Source organism: Panthera tigris, chromosome C1 (genome assembly GCF_018350195.1).
Source record: "Panthera tigris isolate Pti1 chromosome C1, P.tigris_Pti1_mat1.1, whole genome shotgun sequence".
NCBI lineage: Eukaryota > Metazoa > Chordata > Mammalia > Carnivora > Felidae > Panthera > Panthera tigris.
In genome coordinates, this window is record NC_056667.1 from 169,244,762 (window position 1) to 169,266,689 (window position 21,928).

The window sequence follows — 21,928 nt, forward strand, 5'->3', positions numbered from 1 at the left end:
TTGAGAAGTTAATATTTAATAGCTATGGAGATTCAGTTTTCAAGATGAAAACGTTCTGGAGATTGGTTGAGCAATTATGTGAATACACTTAACCCTATTAAACTGTACACTTAAAAAAAAACCAAAAATAATTTAATAGCTAAGACAAGGCAGTAATTCTCAAATCCTATAAAAATGTTGATAGAAGGAGGGAGTTATGCTAAGAGAAGTGTTAAGTACAGACTTCTCTCCTAAGCTGTTTCTAAGTGTGCTTACATGTCAATTTTGAAGAAGCTAGACTAGAGCTTGAGGAATTCTGTAAACAAAAGCTTTGGACAGCAGAGTGAAGTTCTTCAAAATAACTCTTTATAAACCAAATTATCACAACCAACTTTACAACAGTTTCACTACTTAAGTGTGATATTGATTAAACTAAAATGTATTTATTACTCAAATTTTCAAGGATTTGGATACCCTTTACTTAAAAGGTTACAAAACTAAAATACAACACCAATCTGTTGGAATGAAGTTTTCAAATAATGAAGAAGCAACCTAGTATATGACATTAACTTTTGGGATTGACAGATCGGAACTTAAAATTCCTATAGTAGCACTTAATACCTGTTAGAGCTTGGGAAAACCATGTTAAATAATGGAGAGGTTAACTCTCAAACCTTAAGTTTCCAAACCTACCAAATAAAAGCATAAAGAACTTTTTAAAATTGATGTGGACTAAACAGGATAATATAAGTGTCTGGCAATTTTTAAAATGTTTTATCAATGGTACATACTATTGTCACAGGTGATGCTTGGACCACATATACACTTCATTATGTTTCTTTGTTGTTGTTGTTTTTTTTTAATTACAAAATGCCTTTTTTCACCTGAATAATAAAATATTTCAAGCTATAATTCTCATTATTTTTATAAATGTCACACACCCATTTTGGAAACTTTTGTTTCACAGAGAACAAAGCTAAGACAAAAGAGAACAGATTAAATATGTCCAAAAATAAGTGAGTCTATAAAAATTAACTGTGAAATCCTCTCCTTGAAAATCAAATTTGAAAACCTAATTAGACGAAAATATGCTTTTATTTAAAAGACTTACCTTGTTTTACACTCAGGGAAGTCATAGTGTTAACAAAGGAGGACATGATGATTGATTCATCTTCAGGGCAAACAGAAAGATTCTGAAAGAAGAAACAAAAAATAATGTTAAGAACATCTAACAGGGGAAACAATTCATAGGTCCACTAACTGGTGGGTGGATACACAAGATGGTATATCCATACTAAGGAATATTTTTCAGCCTTAAACAGGAATGACATGTTGATACATACATTAACATGGATGAATCTCAAAAACATACTAACCGAAAGAAATAAAAAACAAAGATTATATAGTATATGATTCCATTTATACAAAATTTTTGTTAAAAAAAAAGGCAAAAGTGACCAAAAGGAGATGAATGGTTGGCGGGGATTTAGAGAGAGCATCAGTACACAAGAAAAAGGTACACAAGAAAACTTTTAAGTGTTGGAAACTTTCTATGTCTTGACTATAGTGGCTGTAATGTGAACGAACACAGACAGTTGCTAAAATTCAAACTGTACACTGAAAATAGGTGACTTTGTGTGTATTATACTTCAGTAAGATTAGGACCAAAAACATCCCTTTCAAGCCAGCTAAAAAAAATGAATAGCATATAAAGTACATCTGAAGTTGATAATAAATAATACATTTTTTAATAAGTGAATGCTTAGCTCACTAACAGCATAATTTTCAAAACCTGCACAATGTGAACATAATTTCACTGAACTGTACACTTAAAAATAGTTAACGCAGAAAATGTATATTTTACCACAAAAAACAAAATTGAGAGCTATTTCATCAACTATATTAACAGGTTAATCTTAGTTCTAAATTTAAATCCTACCAAATGGTTAGAAACACTATGCAGGTACTTCACAACAGAAGAGGGTATAAAAAGCTCACGCATTGTAATTAAAGCCTAAATTCAAATACTGGCTCTACTACTTACGAACTGTGTGATACGGAGCAAGTTACACAAAGTCTATTTTCTTCAACAAATAATGATAACCATACCTATCCTCAGAGGATTGTTGTATAGATGTAATAAAATATCAATAAATCTGACAATTATTAATATTAGTATTACTGCTACTTATAGTACTATAATTCTAGGAAAAAAGACATTAATCTCCCTAGTGTTGTTAAAATACAGTTGATGAAAAAGACACCAAAAGATACGGAATGACTTAAAATTTTTAATGCTGTAACATAAACCTATAAAATTAATAACATATACAACCAGCCACAACAAGTTTCAAACTGACATGAAACTAGGAGACTGGTTTACATTCTGATAGCACAAAAGCCTCTGGTTTATCTGTTAAGTAGTAACTATTAAAATAGAAGTACAGCAAAGCAATAACATTCTAGAGATAAAATCAGCTTTTCTAGACCTTTTTTAATGGACATTGTAAACAGGAAGCATCTGAGCTCCATCTAGTGGATAAAGGAAAAAATACACCAATTCAGGATAGTAACCTATAAGGAGTATTTAATTCAAGGTAAACAATGCCATGAAAGACATTTTCTTTTCTCATTTACATTTTTTAGGTAGATTTCAAAAAGAAAAATCAGGATTTCAAAGTATGGTTATTTCTCTGGAAAACCAGTAGCTTTAGAATAGTCTTTTCTTTTTTTTTAAGTTTATTTTTATTTATTTTGAGAGAGAGGGAAGGAGACAGAATCCCAAGCAGGCTCCACACCGTCAGCACAGAGTCCTATGTGGGGCTCCAACTCATGAATACGAGATCATGACCTGAGCCGAAGTAAAGAGTCTCAGATACTTAACTGACTGAGCCACTCAGGCACCCCTAGAATAATCTTAATACAAAGAGAATTTGTGTTGTTCTTCCTTTATACTGTATATTAGCTTACAGAACTTTTTTAGACATCTTGATTTTATAAATGAAGTAAAAAAAATAAATAATTTTCCTTATAGTTAGCTTATTTGGAATAAAAATAAATCTATATTAAGATGAAAAAGACTAAATTATGGAAAGCAAAAAAAAAAAAAGACTAAAAATCAATAGAGGAAAATTCAAATTGAAAATAAAATCAGGACATTTAATCTTATTAGGACATCTAGATGAATTTTGTTTTAAAAATCTGGTCATCTTCTAATATACTATGCTAAAAGATTCATCTTCTGTGTTTTATCTAATACTTGGTTATCAATTATAAAGTCTCCATCATCTCTTCTTTATTGCCATAGCCACTGTCCAAGTTCAGGCTCTCATCAGCTCTCTTCTAATCTCTCTGTTTCCTCCCTTGGCCCCCAGCAATCCATCATCCATACTGAGCCACAGTAATCTAAGTAATAAATCAGATTTATGACTAACCTCCTCTATTGAAAGGCCCTCTATAATTTGGTCACTGTATACCAACCTCCACCTGCCAGGTAAAGAATCATTCCCTGAATTGTGCTCAGTCTGAGCTTTGTACACACTTAAGCATAACACTATGCTACAACACTTGACTACAACTAAATGTTTTCTCCCCTCTGGGTGATGATCCCCCGTAACAAGATAGGACAATGACTTGTTTACATTTGTATCTATCACTTGGCACTAGATTATACTGAGCAAACAAATCAGTTACTAGAAAGGAGGGAAGGAAGGAACAACAGGGAGAGTAACATGAGACAGTTTTTACCTGCACAAGTTCATTGAGAACAACAGCATCAAAGCCAGAGAGGTACTGCACATAATACCTCTGCATTACAGGTCCATATTTCCTTACATGTGCTCTAAGCTCTTCCATGTAAAATATTAATTCAGCAATGTGCCTTTTTAAAAAATCCAAGAAAAGTATTTCAAAAAATAAATTCATCATTAAGGAAAATATAAAATGTATCTGATATTACTACAAGAGTTTTTTTCTTAGAAAAAGCATTGTTAAATATAATTTTATGTCAATTCCTTCCTAAAGACATTTCCATGATGGAAAGCAAAAATTAAAAAACAGCTATGACTAAAAAGTTGATAAAGGAAAACCCAAAATGAAAATAAAATTAGAGTATCTCATAAATTACATCATTAAAAAAATCACAAACGGAAGAGGATTAGAGGATTAGAAGAATTAAGATTTTTCTGTAAGCTCTTATTTCTGTTTCATTTATCTAATTAATTCCTATTGAAGGACTGTGTACTAAAATGATAAAGACATTTCAAATAACACACTTGGTTCATTAAGGTTATTTAAATTTTTGTGTAGTGAATCATTTTAAAAAATGAATTCCAAAGAAAATATGACTGGTTATAGCAAGAAAACAAATAAGAACTTTATGACCATCTAGGTTTAGGAAACATTACAAGCCCTAATATTAAGCTAACACTGACTCTGCATTTTAATTCATATCATCTAATGGTGTATTACAAATATCCCTTTATTATGAAATGTGAAAAGCTCTAAAAAAGGTTTTCAAAATAATTTAACTTCAATGTCCCCAAATTCCACATCCCATACATCAAAATATTCAAAAAATAACTCTTTAAATGTTGCTAACTTACTTATCTATAAAGTCATCTGCACTCTTCTTTGGCATATTATCTGCATGACGAAGTAGCCAGATAATTTCATCACGGGCAAAGGATAATGCCATAAAAACAAAAAGTGCCTAATTAAAAAAAACAAAAAACAAAAAACATTTGCTTATTCTCATGCCAAGATTATTAACAAAACCTATTCATAATCTTTGTCTAAGTGAGAGCCACTGGCAAGAACTGATAATATGAAGTTCAAAGACAAAAACGAGAACACAGAAGAAAACCTAGAGACAGGTATCAAGGGGAGCACACATTCAAACATGAAGTGAGAAAAATGCAGGAAGGTGTGATGTATGAATGTCAAGTAAGCAAATTCATTCTCAGTTAAATATAAATTTTAGCAGTTTTCCATAGAGAATTTTTTAAAAATTTTAATTGGCACACCTACAGTTAAATAAGAATTCAAATTTTAGTAAAATTTCACATAGAATTTTTTTCATTTTATTTATAACTTTTTTTAACATTTATTTATTTTTGAGACAGAGAGAGACAGAGCATGAACGGGGGAGGAGGGTCAGAGAGAGGGAGACACAGAATCTCAAACAGTCTCCAGGCTCTGAGCTGTCAGCACAGAGCCCGACACGGGGCTCGAACTCACGGACCGCAAGATCATGACCTGAGCCGAAGTCGGCCGCTTAACCGACTGAGCCACCCAAGCGCCCCGAATTTTTTTCATTTTAATACGGTACACCTGTAGTTGAAATAAGAATTAAATCAATTACCTTTGGACCTAGCAAGCCAGGTTGATCAGAGAGGACAGTAGCCAATTCTTTCAGTGCAGATCTTAAAAATTTGCGTCTTTCTCTGTGCATTGAACCACTATAGGGAAAGACATCAATATAACTTATCTGTTTCTACTAAAATCATTATTGGCAATTAAATAACTTACCATTTCAGGTCAATTTACAAACATTTTTTAGGAAGCACAAGCTCCTACAAATATCTTCTATGTGTATGTCATATCATTAAATGACTTTCCAAACTTATGTTTATGCTTGCCTTCCTTGCAGTGTTTTTATAACCATGTTTATTCTGTTACTCTCCACCTATCAAAATCCTACCCAAACTTCAAGACCAACCCTTCAAGAAGCATTTCCCAATATCCAGATGTCCATTTTTGAATAATGTCTGCAACTTTAATACCATTTAGCCTAGCACTTTATAAAAGTGGACTGTGAAATCCTTGAAAACAAGCAATGTTCTACTACATACATTTTCTGTCACCCCCACAAAGAAAATCAATGAACACAACTTATTAAATATCTGATTATATCCTACTTTATTAAGTATATTCTTATTAAATAGGTAAGACTAATAAACAAGAGCTATATATAATAAAGATATTAGGATGAGATCATTTGGTAATCTTCAAAAACAGAAAGATGAGGAAAAGATAATCATAAATATTCACTACTAGGTATTTTTAAAATAAAATGCAAATTTAAAAGAATTACTCTTACATATTAATGTGGAAAAAAATATCACAGAATGTTCTAAGTATTCCAACTCCTCACACTATGCAAAATACACACTGTCCCAACAAAGTTTTAAGATTTTGATAGGTGCAAAAAACAGCACCCTCTGCCCACCCCCCCCCCCACACACACCCCTCCTAGTTTCACCCTGTCATCTATAAAACAGGGATTATGACACCTCCCTGAAAAGATACATCTTTCATGATGTCTGATACATAGTATTATTACATTAGGCTAATTCCAATGACAAGCTCTTTTTTATCTTACAATAATAAAGTCATCCAAGACAATTTCTAAGAAAAGAGGCAATGTTATTTTGACTATTTTATTACACCGAGTTGTGGCAAGGAGTCTGTGGTGTTATTAATACTGAGAGAAAATGTCTATAAGGTACCATGCTTGGCACAAGGTAATGAGGAATTCCTATGAGGAATTCTTACTGTTTACTACCTACAACTACTTTATATAATAAAGGGGGAAAATGCCTTACCTTTAAAAGAGTTTCATAAAAGATAGCTAAGAATCCTATATGTGCCTACAATAGGGTCTATCCCATGAAGAAGTGATAATCATTTGTATTTCTGTATGTCAAGAAAGGAATGCTAACACACTCCAAAATATATTAGTACTAGAAAATAACTTTTTAAATATAAGCATTTCATTCAAGTGAAAAAATATGCATGAGGAAATAGGTCACTGACAGCAATGAATAAAGATGGTTTAAATTCCCTATATCCATCATATAGCCTAAACCTAAATTCTGAAACTTCTTGTGGTTTTTATATTTTCATTGATGGCAGTGGTGCTTTATACTCTGCTTTACAGAAATACGGATGGATCAGATAATATTACCTAGGCTCAGTGGAGAAAATATTTTATAGAAGTATATATGTAACATTGAATTATCAAATTATTTATAATTATTTCATGAGAAAATCAAAAAGTTGTTCAAAGATCTTAAATATGATAATTTTTAAGTTATTCTATATACTTACTAATATAAAATATTTACTACAATTAGGTAAGGGCATGAGGATAACATACTTTGAAAAGTAAATACTATTTGGGAGAGTATAAAGATATATCTATTTTCATGAAGTGGTACAAAAATCATCACACCTTGAAAAGTATTGATATGAAAGCATAGTGATGGCAAAAGATCTGAATGATACCTAAAATAAAAGACCTTTGTATGGTACTTGCTTAGAGCATTTTTATCAACACTTCAAAAATATTCCAGATCTGTCTGTACTAACCTGAAGCTTACTAAATACTGAGGATATATACTTCTCATTGATTGCCCCACTTCTATCCCATATTGCACACCATTAATCTGCAGTATGTGAGCAAAATTATGCTTTAAGACAGAAATTCTTGTTGATTACAAGTTCCACAGAGAAAATAGAACTACTTACGCATGTGACACAGCTGCCTCTTTGCATTCTCTTATGTCATTAATACGCTTATTATAGCTATGTGCAAAAAAAAAAAAAAAAAAAATTAGATCCTTGTCAGTCCTAATTTCATCAGTAACAGTCAAAACGAGTTAGCCAAATACTAAAAGTCAATTAAAAATGACTATTAGCAATAAGAAAAAAATGGTGCTCAAACTAGAAATGCATGGAACAAGTCCACCTACCTCCTTTCCTAAGTACCCAGTCAAGTCTTAGAAAAACAGATCTCATATTATATTAAATCTAACAATAAAATTGAAGCTCACAATGTAGATCTTTGATTACATACACCTTGTGAAGAACCCACAGAGACACTAAAATTGTACCTCCAATGTAATTAACAGTGGTCTCCAAAATCTAAAGTAATAACAAAGCTACTACTTCTAATTTTATGCTATCTGATTAAAAAAAATTCTGAAAGGATATATACTAGGGAGTAACACTACTGAATGTCTGGAGATAGGGGTTTTATCGCAGAAAAAAACTGGGGCAGGAAAGCCTAAGACTAAATTAAAAGAAAGAGGACACCAGGTGCCTGGGTGGGTTAGTCAGATAAGCATCCAACTTCAGCTCAGGTCATAATCTCATGGTTCATGAGTTTGATTCCTGTCAGGCCCTTTGATGTCAGTATGGAGCCCGCTCTGAAGCCTCTGTCTCCCTCTCTCTGCCCCTTTCTCTCTCTCTCTCTCACAAAATAAATAAACATTTAAAAAATTTCAAAAAAAACCCAAAAAATAGGAACCAACATAAAAAAATTTAAAGGTAACATGTGAAAAAAAGAGCTAATAAATGTTATTTTCATTAATACTACATGCAAAAACTCAAAATTCCTAAAATGTTAAAGAAAAATTATCTTCTTGACAACCTGGCTAAGACCACTTAAACCAAGAAGTCCCAGCTTCTAAATTAAGTACTCTAAGATTTATGTGATCTTTGAGCAAATGTCTCAAATATACTAAATCTGTAATCATTCTCTTTCATAATTAATAAGCTTTTATACTTACAATCTAACCTGTAAGTACTGTAAATCATATTTTCAAGTGATCACTCATGACTTAATAAATTAAAACTTTACAACTTTAATCATGAAGATTCTTAAATGGTAAATTCATTGTTAGAAAAGTATTAACATAAAGAAAAAAAGCGTAACAAAAAGACAATTGGTGGGGTGCTTGGGTGGCTCAGTCAGTTAAGCATCTGACTTCAGCTCAGGGCATGATCTTGCAGTTCGTGGGTTCAAGCCCACGTCAGGCTCTTTGCTGACAGCTCAGAGCCTGAAGCCTGCTTCAGATTCAGCATCTCCCTCACTCTCTGCCCCTACCCCACCAACAATCTGTCTCTCTCTCAAAAATAAATATACATTAAAAAAAAATTTTTTTTAAGATAACTGGTCTCATGGTGTCATTCAAATTATGTGTACCATATATAACATAAGCTCGCTCAATATATAGACTACCTGGTTCTAAATGTTTACATATATTTAAATATGATTCCACAGAGAAGCTATCAATATGCTAAGACATAATACAAGTTTCTTAATTTTCAATCTGAACCAATTAGAAAATGAAAATAAATTAGGAAGTATCCCATCTGGCATAGGATATTTCCAAGTACTCCAGCATCTAAAATAAAAGCCAAGTAAGAGCTGGAAAGTACATAGGGCACTAGTTCTCATATTATGCCTGAGAATCTACCAACATGAGAATGTCAGAACCATCCATGGTGACAGAAACCACAACAGTGGTCACCGGAGAAGGGAACTGAAAGGTGGGAGACCAGGGGTGGCAGTACTGACCAAAAAAGAGACACAAGACAATTTTCTGGGGATAATGGAAATGTTCTATATCTTGATCTAGGTGGTCACCTAGAGTATTCATATATAAAGTTATTGAGACATACATGTAAAATTTATGTATTCTTCTGTCTGTAAATTCTACTTCAAAAATTACTAGGGAGAAAAAGAGCTGATTCTTTTAACTCTCCAAGATACAGATATAGGAAATACAAATTAGGGATCATGCCCAGTAATCTGGATTAATACGCATCCCAGAGTAATTTTTATGCACACTAAAATTTGAGGCTTAGTTGGTATATTTACTTTTTAATAACTAACAGATGCTTCATCTCAATTTCTTCAAGACATTGTTTTTTTTGTTTGTTTGTTTTTTAAGTAGGTTTCATGCCCAGTATGGAGTCCAGCATGGGACTTGAACTCACAACCCTGAGATCAAGACCTGAGCTGAGATCAATAGTTGGGACACTTAACCGACTGAGCCACCCAGGCACCCTGCATGAAGACATTTCTAAATTGGATATGAATCAAATGTTGGTAAACTTCATTTGTATCTGAAACTAACAAGCTGAACATAACTATTTGACACTTTCAGGTATTTTAGAATATTTTAGATGCTCCTAATTTCAAAAGATTTCAAAACTACTACCAAGTCTGAGGCCAACCTGTTTACTGTATACTGCCTACAGAACCTCATATAGAAAGAAATGCAGGCATTAAAAATTTCAAGGAAACAAATTTGTAAGAACTATTTGCTTTCCAGGGAATGAATATAAATGAGTCACGTGGAACACCTTATTAAAAGGAAACATGATTTCTTATGTGCAGCAGTCTGACTTGTATAATTGTTATAATTTAATGAAGTTCTTCTGACTGACCCACATACTTCTCAATAGCACTTCTACAAATTTCAAAACTCTAAAATGTATATGGTGCTTTTAGCAATATTTACGTCTAAACCCATATCATAATTTGCAAAAGAGAGCACATCTTCTTTATCACAGAATACAAGTTTTAAAAGGGGAGAAACACTAGATACTTCAGTCCGTGAAGTTACCTATAAAATATATGAAAATACCGTATCAGGGTGACTGTTAAGAAAAAAACTTACTGTGACCAGTAAGAGGGTACAGGTGACATCTTCTTGCATACATGACCCTTCTCTATCCCCAAACTTCAACAAAAATCATTCACTCACTACCCTTCTCCAAAAAAAAAGACAAGATAAATGAAAATGCCATACCCTCGTATGTTTACAAATAAGTCTTCTGCAGCTTTGTGAATGTGGAAAACTTCATCCCGAAAGAGAGAGAGGCAAGAGCTACTTTGAAGAGCTAGCTTCCAAAGGTTCAGTGCTGTCGCATCAGTATTTAGAATCCCATGGCACAAAATGAAGCCAACTTAAAAAAAAAAAAAGTAAATACGAATATAAAAGTATTCCAAAATTAAATTCTTTCCATTACAAAGTAGCTTTCAAAAATTTCAGAAACATAAAATTGAGGCTTTTTATTGAGGCTTTTTAAGTGACAGGTAATAACTCATACACACAAGATGGCAACAATTGTCAATAATTTTCTGTATTCTGCAAAATCAGTCCTTTGAACCCACACTGATGAGAAAAAATGTTGCTTCTGGCCTGTGAAAGAAGTCATTTTAATAAATGAGTAAAAGACATTTTCAAAATCTTTATAAAATATTTTAACCTAGATATTAGAAGTTAAACTAATCAACACACAATACAGTAATCATAACTGTTACAGTAACTGAAAAATAAGGCTAATCTATTTTAAATCACCAGAAGAAACGCATCTCACATTTTCATAGCAATATATAGATTACTAAATAAGCTTTCACTTATATTATCTCACATGATTCTCTGGAGTAGATAAAATAGATTGTATCCTTCTCTTTTATAGTTGAAGAAATGAAGGTTCAATGACTTGCCTAAAGTTATACTATTAACTATTAGAGTTATATGTAGCCTCAAGTATTTACCCTTAAAGTCTAAGATTCTTTCAATATATTATGCTGCTTTCTTACATGAATTCATATATCTCTTTCATCTTTTGTTATCTACTTTGGAAATCCTATACAAATTTAAAATCCTATGTATGTTTGTTGATGCCTTCTAGCCCTCTCCACTATGCCACAAAACCTCATCTGTCAGTCATTCAACATTTACTCGGTACCTGCTATACACAAGTTACTGGGTCAGTTACTAACCAATCCTATTTCTGTGAGATTTCCCTAGGATTCTCAGTGGTCACTCCCCCCTTTAAACTCCTGAATCGTTAACATATAACTTGTCATTCATCTTTTTATTCTTAGCTCAACCTTCCTTTAACAGGACACTATGCAAGCAAGTTAACTTTTTAAGGTAAGTAGGCATATACTGTGGAATCATATATAGAAGCATATTAAACTTCTTTAAATACCCTGAAACATGAAAAAGTTTTTCATGCAACAGGACCCTTAAACACAGCCAATTACATGGTCTGGTACACAACCAAAGAAACAGAATATACGCATGGAAACTTAAGTCCTCATGAGAAACTGTTTGTAAAAGATTCTTGCCCTATATAATGTTTTTTTACTCTAAACCTCTGAGTAAAAAGTGATTTCGCTTAGTGTTTTATACCTCGTTGAATACTTAGAGTCACAAAATTGCTGCAGATAATAAAAGGTTTCTCTAAAGATGTTAGCAGTTATTATGGGTTACCATATATATATATTTTTTAAGATATGGATTACCTTATGAATTAAAATATCTTCATTTGTTTATGACAGAATCAAAAAGGGCAAATTAATTTAAAATAGACTGCCCAAGATTAGGATGATTTATTAATTAAATCACATATTAATTTCCTTTACCCGCCAAGGTTCCAATACAAGGACAGAAAAAAAAATTTAGTTATTTTAAGCCACAAAAATGTTAGAAAACAAGAAAGAAGACCAATACTAAGAATGAAATCTTGCCATCTGCAACTATGTGGATGGAACTAGAGTGTATTATGCTAAGGGAAATTAGAGACAGACAAATATCATGTGACTTTACTCATGTGGAATTTAAGATACAAAACATGAACATAAGGGAAGAGAAGCAAAAATAATACAAAAACATGGAGGGGGATAAAACATAAGAGACTCTTAAATACAGAAAAGAAACTGAGGTTTGCTGGAGGGGTTCTGGGTGGGGAGATGGGCTAAATGGGCAAGAGGCATTAAGGAGGACACTTGTTGGGATGAACACTGGGTGTTATATGTAGGGGATGAATCATGGGACTCTACTCCTGAAACCATTATTGCACTATATGCTAACTAATGTGGATGTAAATAAATAAATAAATAAATAAATAAATAAATAAATAAATAAATACCAATACTAGACAAGAAAGTTAGGAAAAATCTTTTAAGATCGAAAGTGGACAGAACTCGACTATCAATTTAAAGAGAGTCAGGAATTAGTAATCCAAAACTCCAGAGATGAAAAGAGATCTTTCCCAAGGAGTCCTCTGAGTCCAACCAACAGAGCAAGAATAGACCCTGAAAAGAACATCAGGATAAGTTATTTTATAATTGCATTCCAAATAGCTGGGTCTTCAACATTCCAGACTCAGTAACTCTCGGCCCCAGGCTATAATCTAGACCAATGATTCTCCAACTTTAGCTTGCATCAGAGCTACTAGGAAGACTTATTAAATCAGATTGCTAGGATCCATTCACTGTTTCCAATTGAGTAGGTCTAGGGTGAAGATCAAGATTCTACATATCTAATAAGTTCCTAGGTGATGCTGCTGATCCAGGGACCACACTTGAAACTAATCTAGAGCAAAGCACTAAAGAAAGTAGACCACAGTCTACAGAAAAGTCCTACTATGAGTCTTAGGGTCAAAATGACAAGTGCAGAGTTTAAGGTAATTCTTAACTTCTATATTAACTCTACTCATGGCTCAAACACATGAAGGCAGCAAACTTCAGAGTAAACCTTCCTTACTTGGGCAACTATGATTATCCCAAATCTGCCTCTATGTCCCTACATTCCTTCTTAGGGTAGCCTGCCTTCTGACCCACCTCCCTCTCATCATACAGGGCCCTGTAATCAGCATTCCTAAAGACTAGGGGAACTAGTGCTATTAACTCTAGGTCATCATGCTACCTAACTCTACTAATCACCTCTGTTCTACAGCCAAACTTCCATAAACATGAACAACCAAGGATCACAATACATTTAAGCAAAATTAATACTTTGAAAACTGTGTTTTGATCAAGTAAGAGACTAAAGGATGAAAATCTTAACTATCGTTACAGAAGAAAATAGAGTATCACAAAAATGATCAATGTAAAATATATAATTAATAAAAATGGCTAGGGACAGGGAGTTATGTGCTAAATTCCTCCTCTTTCATACTAATAACAGTGCTATTCAAAGTGCCAGGGCATAATGAGATTGAGTAAAGAAACTAACAGTATTTAGAAACTCTCATAAAAATCTGACTTTGATTTGTGAGTAGAAACCTAAAAACAATGTTAGATTAAACTGAATTTAATAATTAAAAATGTGGGCTTTTGCATCTTTATTAATTTCTGGTAATTCTAATAATTCAATTTTTTTGAATTTTATAGAAGTATCAATGCAAAAAAATTTTTTTAAAAACTGGTCCTTCACTATAGTTTGAGATATACTATAATAAAAAAAAAAAAAATCAATAAATAAATCTTAAAGGTTAATAAACCAAGAAACAAGACCTATAAGAACTAAGAAACAAAAACTGCTCAAAATTATTCCCACATGCTACTGGACCTGGGGGCGGTAGAAGCAATTATAGTAACTCTCATTCTATATTGTATCTATATGTTACTGTGTCTATTTCCCCTATGGTTTGTGAACGTCCCAGGGGCACAACTAGTAATTTCATCTTCCAATGCATTTAACTGCCAACGATGAGTCATTATTATATGTACAGAAGTAAACTAAAACCAAAAACCTTAGCTAAATAAACATGACATTTTAAAAAATCATTAAAAACAAAATAAAAATGTAGTTTTGACAGTCATACTGAGAGGCAATATAATGTACCATGAGCCTTGGCATTAGCCTAGGTTCTCATTTTGTCTTTGTCACTTATTAGCTACGTAGACTAAGCTTTAGATTCCTCGACTATAAAACAGACTATCTTGACAGGGTCAGTACGAGAACTGAATGAGGTAATACACAGAAATGGCTTAGGACAGTGCTTGGCACAGAAGTAATCCATATTACCTGTTATTTTTCTCTAAAACTTAAAACCTGAGAGATAGTTACGAAACTAATTGATTTTACTTACAGATAATCCATTTTTCCATTGCATCCAAAGAGAGATATTCACAAGGCATCTTAAAAAGAGAAAATATATACCTGTGATTAGAAGAAATTCTAAAAAAACAAATCCTATGCTAAGTCACTCTCTTTCTCTTCCTCCTAAAAACTCTTACTGCTCAATTCTTGGCTCAAATACCACCATGACGTATTTAAAAAGCTGGATAAAAGTTTTATAACTTATTATTTAAACTTGCAGTCCATAAAGGACAGTAAGAGCTGTGCCCCTTTCACATTTACATTCCCTGAAACCTCCCTTAAAATAATACTGTTGCTAAATTGTCTTCAATCTGATAAAGGACAACTTCAAATTTCCTAAGTCTATTTCAGAGCTTGTAGTATTCCAAGAGATAATATTTAATCAATTTAAAAAAGATTTAGGTACATGGGTACTTACTATCTCACCCCAATCAGTAATTTTGTGTATTCTCCATCTGCATAACATCTATTTTTATACATACAGAGAACAGATTGAAAATACAGTTGACCCTTGAACAACAGGAGGATTAGGAATGCCAACACCCTGCTCCCCATGCAGCTGAAAATTTGCCTAACACTCCTGACTTCCAAAAATTTAAATACTAATAGCTTACTGTTGACCAGAAGCCTTACCAATGACAAAGTCAATTAATATATATTTTGTAAGTTACACGTATTATATAATGTATTCTTATAATAAAGTAAGCTAGAGAAAATATTAAGAAAATCTTAAGAGAAAATACATTTACAGTACAATACTGTATTTATCAAAAAATACACGTGTAAGTGAACTCACACAGTTCAAACCAATGTTGTTTAAGGGTCAACTATATAAAACAATATAATGATTTTGGTGAGGATTTAAGGTGATTTGTATTTCCTTCTTTACAATTTTCTGCATTTTCCAAATTTTCTACTATAACAGAACAAAACAGACATTTAAATATTAAAAGAAAATACTTACATTACTAATTGTATTAACTGAGCATCAGATTTTAGAAATAAAAAAACTCAATGGTACAACTTAATTACTGGACATTTTACAATAAACTTCACTGACAGGCTAACATCAATCAGAAGAAAAATCACAACAGTACTGCATTAGCTGATATTTTTTTAAAAATCAACTTTACTATTTTTATTCAAAAAGGGAAAAACAGAACCATACGGTGTCAGACTGTGCAGGATTAAGCATTGTACTGGGTGCACTGATGAGACTCAATAGTTGGGCATTTCTCCACTGGTCAGCTGAAAGATTCCTTCGAGGATACACCATCTGAAGAGAAATTAGTGCATCTGAAAGAGACTAATTAAAATAGGAAAAAAGGAAGTTGAGGAACAAAGACTTTTTATTTTTCCATTTAAATTTCAGCTACAAGTGCCGTGTGTTTCTAACTGTACCATCCTAAAACAACAAAGCCTAATTACAACTATGCTCCATATAGTATCTAAGGTGGGTCTGGCTACCACCTCTAGAATTTTTTTTAATTTCATAAAAACTACATAGATTCTGTATTCCTGGGCAAGAGCTCAGCTCAGGAAATCATGTTAGTTCCTTAAAAGTTACAATGTTTGGCAATCTTGGGATCTTTATTTCAAAAGGGGTAGTAGGCACATTCTTTTATGCATCATTTTCTATTCTAATAGTTCTTTGAAAAAACACATTAGGGTTATAGGACTGTTAATAGAGCTCAACAAATTTCATATTTCTCCGAAGATTTCTTTACAAAAAAAAAATGTGCTCTATCTTAATAAATTACTTAACTTCTATTTGTCATTTGGTCTGTTAATTATAGCTTTATCATCAAGATATTTAATGTTTCTTCTCATCTGCTTCTTACTTGCTTTTAACTGTCCTTTGCTATTCATCTTTGCTTCCTAGAATCTCTGTATAAGAGTGAACATCTGAGTGCACATGAATTACCATGGAATTTGTTCAAAAATCAGAATCCAGAGTTCTACCTGAAACTTAGTAAACCAGAACCTCTGGGAGTAGACCCCAGGAATCTGTATTTTTATTATACTCTACCAAGTGATTATGAATGTTTTTAAAATTAATTTTAACAAATCCTAGCAAATACACGATAGACTTTGTATCTAAACCTGAGATATCATGGAACATCAGAAAAATTGTGATTAGGAAATAAAGGGTCTAATCCAAATGGATAATTCTCCTGAAGCAATTATTAATAGTCTAGTATATGCAAATGACTATGGAGAACTTAAAAAGACATGCAAGAGTCTTAAGGAAATTTTCATCACTTAAGTGGGAAAAGAACCAAATCTGAATTGGGTAAATAAAAACTTGGCCGTACGTGATTGGCAAAAAGTCAGAAATGAATGTATAGAGAAAACAGAGAGGAGTAGGGAAGACAGTTCCAGGTGAGGAAAAAGCAATACCCAAATCAGAGACAAATGACTGTGGTATGCTCAGCACTCTGAGGAATCCTGACATCTCCATCTGCAATGCTGATTTTTACTTCAAAACTGATGCCATCCACTGGCCTCTTTCAAACTAATGATCCAACTAACTTCAAAACAATAACCTATATAAATTTGTGGGTATAATACAGCTAAACAAAGAAATTAAACTACAAACACATCTTCTGTAAACACATCTTCAGAATTTTTACTGGAGTAAAAAAATTGAAGGAAAATTCTTGGAGTTAACTGTGGGTCAAAAAAAAGCACAGATTTAGAGAAAATAGTGTATTATTAAAATGTTTAACTCTCATGACTCAAAGAGAATGAACCAAGATTCTAAAATCTTGGGATTTAGCTCTGGTTTTGCCCCAATTGCTGCTAAATGACTTATTGTGTCACTTCTCCAGTTCTCAATTTTTATCTGTAATAGGATGTATGAGATACCTCTAAATTTCCTTGATGTGCATATAAACTATGGTTCTTTGAATCAGCCCTACTGCAAACAAACCATAATGGCAAGACTCCCTTGAACCAAAATTGTTTCACTAAAACTACTTTTTTATATATTGTAAAAGACATTCAAAATTATTTTCACAAAGCTCTTATAGTTTTTCTTAAGATTTATTAATAACCTAGTTAAAATTTATCAAATACTATGTATCTAAATACTTTTTATGAAGTAATTCATTTAATCCTCATAACAACCATATGAGGGAGATATTATTTCTCTATTTTTACAGATAAGAAAATGGATACAGGGAAGATGGTTAAGGAATGTGCCCAATATTACACACTCAGTAATTGGCAGAGTTGGGATTAGAACCCAGGTAGTCTGGTATCGGAGCAGACATTCCCAAATACTAAACTTCACTACCTCTATACCCTATACTGAATCTAAAATCTATAATGGAGGTGACTGGGTGGCTCAGTTAAGCATCCGACTCCCGATTACAGCTCAGGTCATGATTTCACGATTTGTGAATCTGAGCCCCATGTCAGGCTCTGTGCTAACATCGCAGAGCCTGTTTGGGATTCTGTCCCCCTCTCTTTCTGCCCCTCCCCTGCCTGCTCTCTGTCTCTCAAAACAAATAAAAATAAACTTAAAAAAAAATAAAAATAAAAATTATACTGGATCAATATATTCCTGAGTTTCCATGTACTATTTGGAATCTAACTAATGAGTTCTCTGGTTCACAATTAGATAATACCATACACAGCTATTATTCGCATCCCATTATGTTTTTCATAAAGAAGTTTATCTCACTATCCACCCTTATACTATTTCATATGCCTATTAAAAGCAATCTAAAAACCAGGTCCTACCTTGCTGTGGGGTACAAATTCTTCCATCATTTTTTTTAATGGGTTTTCATAATCCACAATCATCTGACCAAGGCGTGGGTATTCTCGGTCACTTAAAATAGACATATCAAATTTCAGTGAGTTGTTAGCCATCAAACTGAGAATGTCACAAAGCTCTGTATAATGCAGGTCTACCTGGCTCCATGGGTCATTTCATGAGCATAGTTGTATAATCCAATGATTGCCTTCCTTTCTTCAATTCGAGACAGTAGTATCATTAGTGTTGTATAGGTTATAATCAAATCTAAGTAGTTCTTTGTTAAATCAAAGTTTACAGTCTAGAAAACAAAAATCAAGTTTAACCTCTTATTTTGTAAACTTTAAGACACACACACGCACACACACAATCTTCATGGCAGCTACTAAAAGTCAATAATTTTCTTTAGTTATTTATTTTATCCCTACTTCTAAAATTCTAATTCCTTTCACCAAAAACATACCTAAAATTTAAAAGTTACACGTAACAGTTTCATGTTGGTGACACAATTTTATGGATGACAAAAAGCTTGTTATTGCTTTATTTAACTGGTAAATAATTTAAAAGGATAAATAAAACCAGAATAAGAAGAAATATGGAGCCAATCTCACTAAGCAAGAAAAAGGAGTACTAAATAAAAAAGTAATGGAAGTCATTTAGTAGTAAATTGTCAATGGAGGCGTTTTTCACTCTGACTTCCTGTATCTAGAAATTGTCGTACCTAAGATTCTATCAAGTATGCCTTTTACAGAGAAAAGTATTATTCACTTAACTTTTTAAAATTGCAATTACTAAAATAAAATACTAAAATTAACAACTATTTTCCAAAACACTCAAGATTTATACTCAGTGACAATGAAATAAGTAAAAATAGAAAATACATTATAACTCCTTACCTTTAAAAAGTGCTACAAAATACGTCAAATTAACAATGCTAAAACTCGACATACTAGTCATGTAAATTTTCTCTAAAGAAAAACATTTAGTCACCTTAGTTATATTAGAAACTAACAGAGGAGCACCTGGGTGGCTCCTTCAGTTCAACGTCCAACTTTGGCTCAGGTGACGACCTCACAGTTCATGGGTTTCCAGCCCTGCATCGGGCTCCATGCTGACAGCTCAGAGCCTGGAGCCTGCTTCAGATTCTGTATCTCCCTCTCTCTCTGCCCCTCCCCCACTCATGCCCAGTCTCTCTGTGTCTCTCAAAAATGAATAAAAACGTTAAAAGAAAAAAAAAAAGAAAAGAAACTACCAGGAGAGAATCAGGAGTTTTTCTGAAAATACTTACGATATCAAAGAAGACTTGGCAAACATCAATAGTGTTCAGCAATTCACAAACATGGTCCTGAAAATAAAAGCTTATGTTAATTTTCTACCTAGGTAAATAATACTAAATTTAGAAAACATACAAATAAAATATATTTTAAATTGCAGTTGCAAAAGAATTCTTATTATCTACAAGTGACAAAGCAATTTATACAATTAATAAACATCAATCTACTTCTGAAATATTAAACCTTATATATTAAAATACATACCTTAAATTCCATAACATCTACAAATGTAAAGTAGTATAATGCCAGATTTTTCAGAATCTCTGATTTTTCTTTCTGCAGCTGTGCAAGCTGTTGCTGTAAAAAAACAAAATTAGAATGCATTTTTCATTCAGAACAAAAATATTTAATTTTACTACAAACTATCTCTTTTATGATTGCTATATGGAAGCACAAGCTCTTAGAACAGTATCTCTAGATGATTAAGGCTTTTTAAAAAAAACCAAAATACTTGACATAGCAACTGCTAATAGTGATCAGCAACTGACAGTGTGAGGCTATAAAACCAATCAAAGCAGATTAGTACCAAACTGCACTACTATTAAGGAAAACTGGAAAATGTTAGGGAAAGGTATCAAATGAACTCTTTAAAAAAAATTAAAAACAACTCATGAGAGCATGATCACATTACCAGAAGTGAGAGGAAAAAAAAGGATGATAAACACTGTGACTTACACTACAAAAAAACAATATGCTTTATAAATTTGGAACTTACCAAAAAGAACATCCAGGCAAAGCCACGTTAAGCATGCAAAATAAAATGTAGATACAAACATAAAATACAGTAACGGTTCCCTGACCAGATCCACAAAACACAATAATACATTAAACAAAAGCAAAAAACCACAACAACAAAAAAAGAAATGAGAAAGAAGCAAAACTAGAGTTAAGACACTGGTAAACATGAAAGAGGGAAACGTGAATATAAAAGATAAATATTATCCAATCAACTGCATTATTAAATTTAAAAAGCCCTAGGTTTTCTTTTCAAAACTATAAGTTCTGGAAGAATCCAGCCATATTTAACATCCTGTATCATAAGACTGACAGAATTCCAATAAACCTTCAAGAACCTTGATACTCTCAGTGTAGTCCACAGAAGACCAACTGCACATCATTTAGGAGCTGATTAGAAAAGCAGAATCTCAGGCCCAAGGAAGATCTACTGAATGAGAATTTTGCCTTTTAACAAAATACCCAGGTGATCTGAATGCACACTAAATGTCTGAGAATCACTTGTCTAGAATGTGAGAAAACTAGAATACGGAAAAGTGGTTTGAAGTAACAAAATTGCTATCAAAGTCCACATAATTTTGAGGCCCTCATACAGTTCTTACTTATACAGGAGAGTTGGGGGAAGAGGTGCCCCTCTACATAATTGTACTGAGCCATTATGATAAGCCAGAAAATTTACAGCAGTGAGTGCAACATCAAGGGAAAATTCAAAAAAAAATTATGACAAGACAGTTTAAAATAGCAAGTATAGCAGTCTAGTAGACCCATCTAATATAGAGTAAACTACCCTAAAGACTGCAGTCCCTGAAGACATTTAAAGAATTATGTCTAGAAAATGTGTAAACGAAGTACCTCATTACTTCCTCATAATGCCAGACATATTAAAGTGTATACTTACAGTGATGTGTAACTGGTTTTAGCTTTATCTATGAGTAACTGACTTTCTTTTCTTTTCTTTTTTTTAAATTTTTTTTCAACGTTTTTTATTTATTTTTGGGACAGAGAGAGACAGAGCATGAACGGGGGAGGGGCAGAGAGAGAGGGAGACACAGAATCGGAAACAGGCTCCAGGCTCCGAGCCATCAGCCCAGAGCCTGACACGGGGCTCGAACTCACAGACCGCGAGATCATGACCTGGCTGAAGTCGGACGCTTAACCGACTGCGCCACCCAGGCGCCCCAACTGACTTTATTTTCAACAATGTATCTGTTTCAAAACACTTCCATGTTTATATGCACATTTTTAATCATTACCACTCATCAAGCAGATACTTATACAAAAATGACTATTTTCTGGGGGTGTCAAGTGGACAAAATGGGTGAAGGGGAGTGGGAGACACAGGCTTCCAGTTATGGAATGAGTAAGTTAGGGGAATAAAAAGTATAGCATAGGGAATATTGTCAGTGGTGTTGCAACACCAT

At 33.0% G+C, this 21,928-nt stretch overlaps 1 protein-coding gene across 1 annotated transcript in view; it reads right to left on the minus strand.

Annotated features, from left to right (window-relative positions):
- Positions 1 to 21,928, minus strand: part of NCKAP1 (NCK associated protein 1) — a 108,637-nt gene that overhangs the window by 50,323 nt on the left and 36,386 nt on the right. The window contains exons 3-14 of the mRNA XM_042994862.1: positions 19,977 to 20,069; positions 19,727 to 19,783; positions 18,597 to 18,739; positions 18,423 to 18,513; positions 15,844 to 15,981; positions 14,665 to 14,713; positions 10,584 to 10,740; positions 7,510 to 7,566; positions 5,342 to 5,438; positions 4,584 to 4,690; positions 3,727 to 3,859; positions 1,091 to 1,172 (exon numbers count right to left, since the gene is read on the minus strand). Coding sequence (XP_042850796.1) covers positions 1,091 to 1,172; positions 3,727 to 3,859; positions 4,584 to 4,690; positions 5,342 to 5,438; positions 7,510 to 7,566; positions 10,584 to 10,740; positions 14,665 to 14,713; positions 15,844 to 15,981; positions 18,423 to 18,513; positions 18,597 to 18,739; positions 19,727 to 19,783; positions 19,977 to 20,069 — 1,204 coding nt within the window. The remainder of the gene's footprint in view (positions 1 to 1,090; positions 1,173 to 3,726; positions 3,860 to 4,583; positions 4,691 to 5,341; positions 5,439 to 7,509; positions 7,567 to 10,583; positions 10,741 to 14,664; positions 14,714 to 15,843; positions 15,982 to 18,422; positions 18,514 to 18,596; positions 18,740 to 19,726; positions 19,784 to 19,976; positions 20,070 to 21,928) is intronic.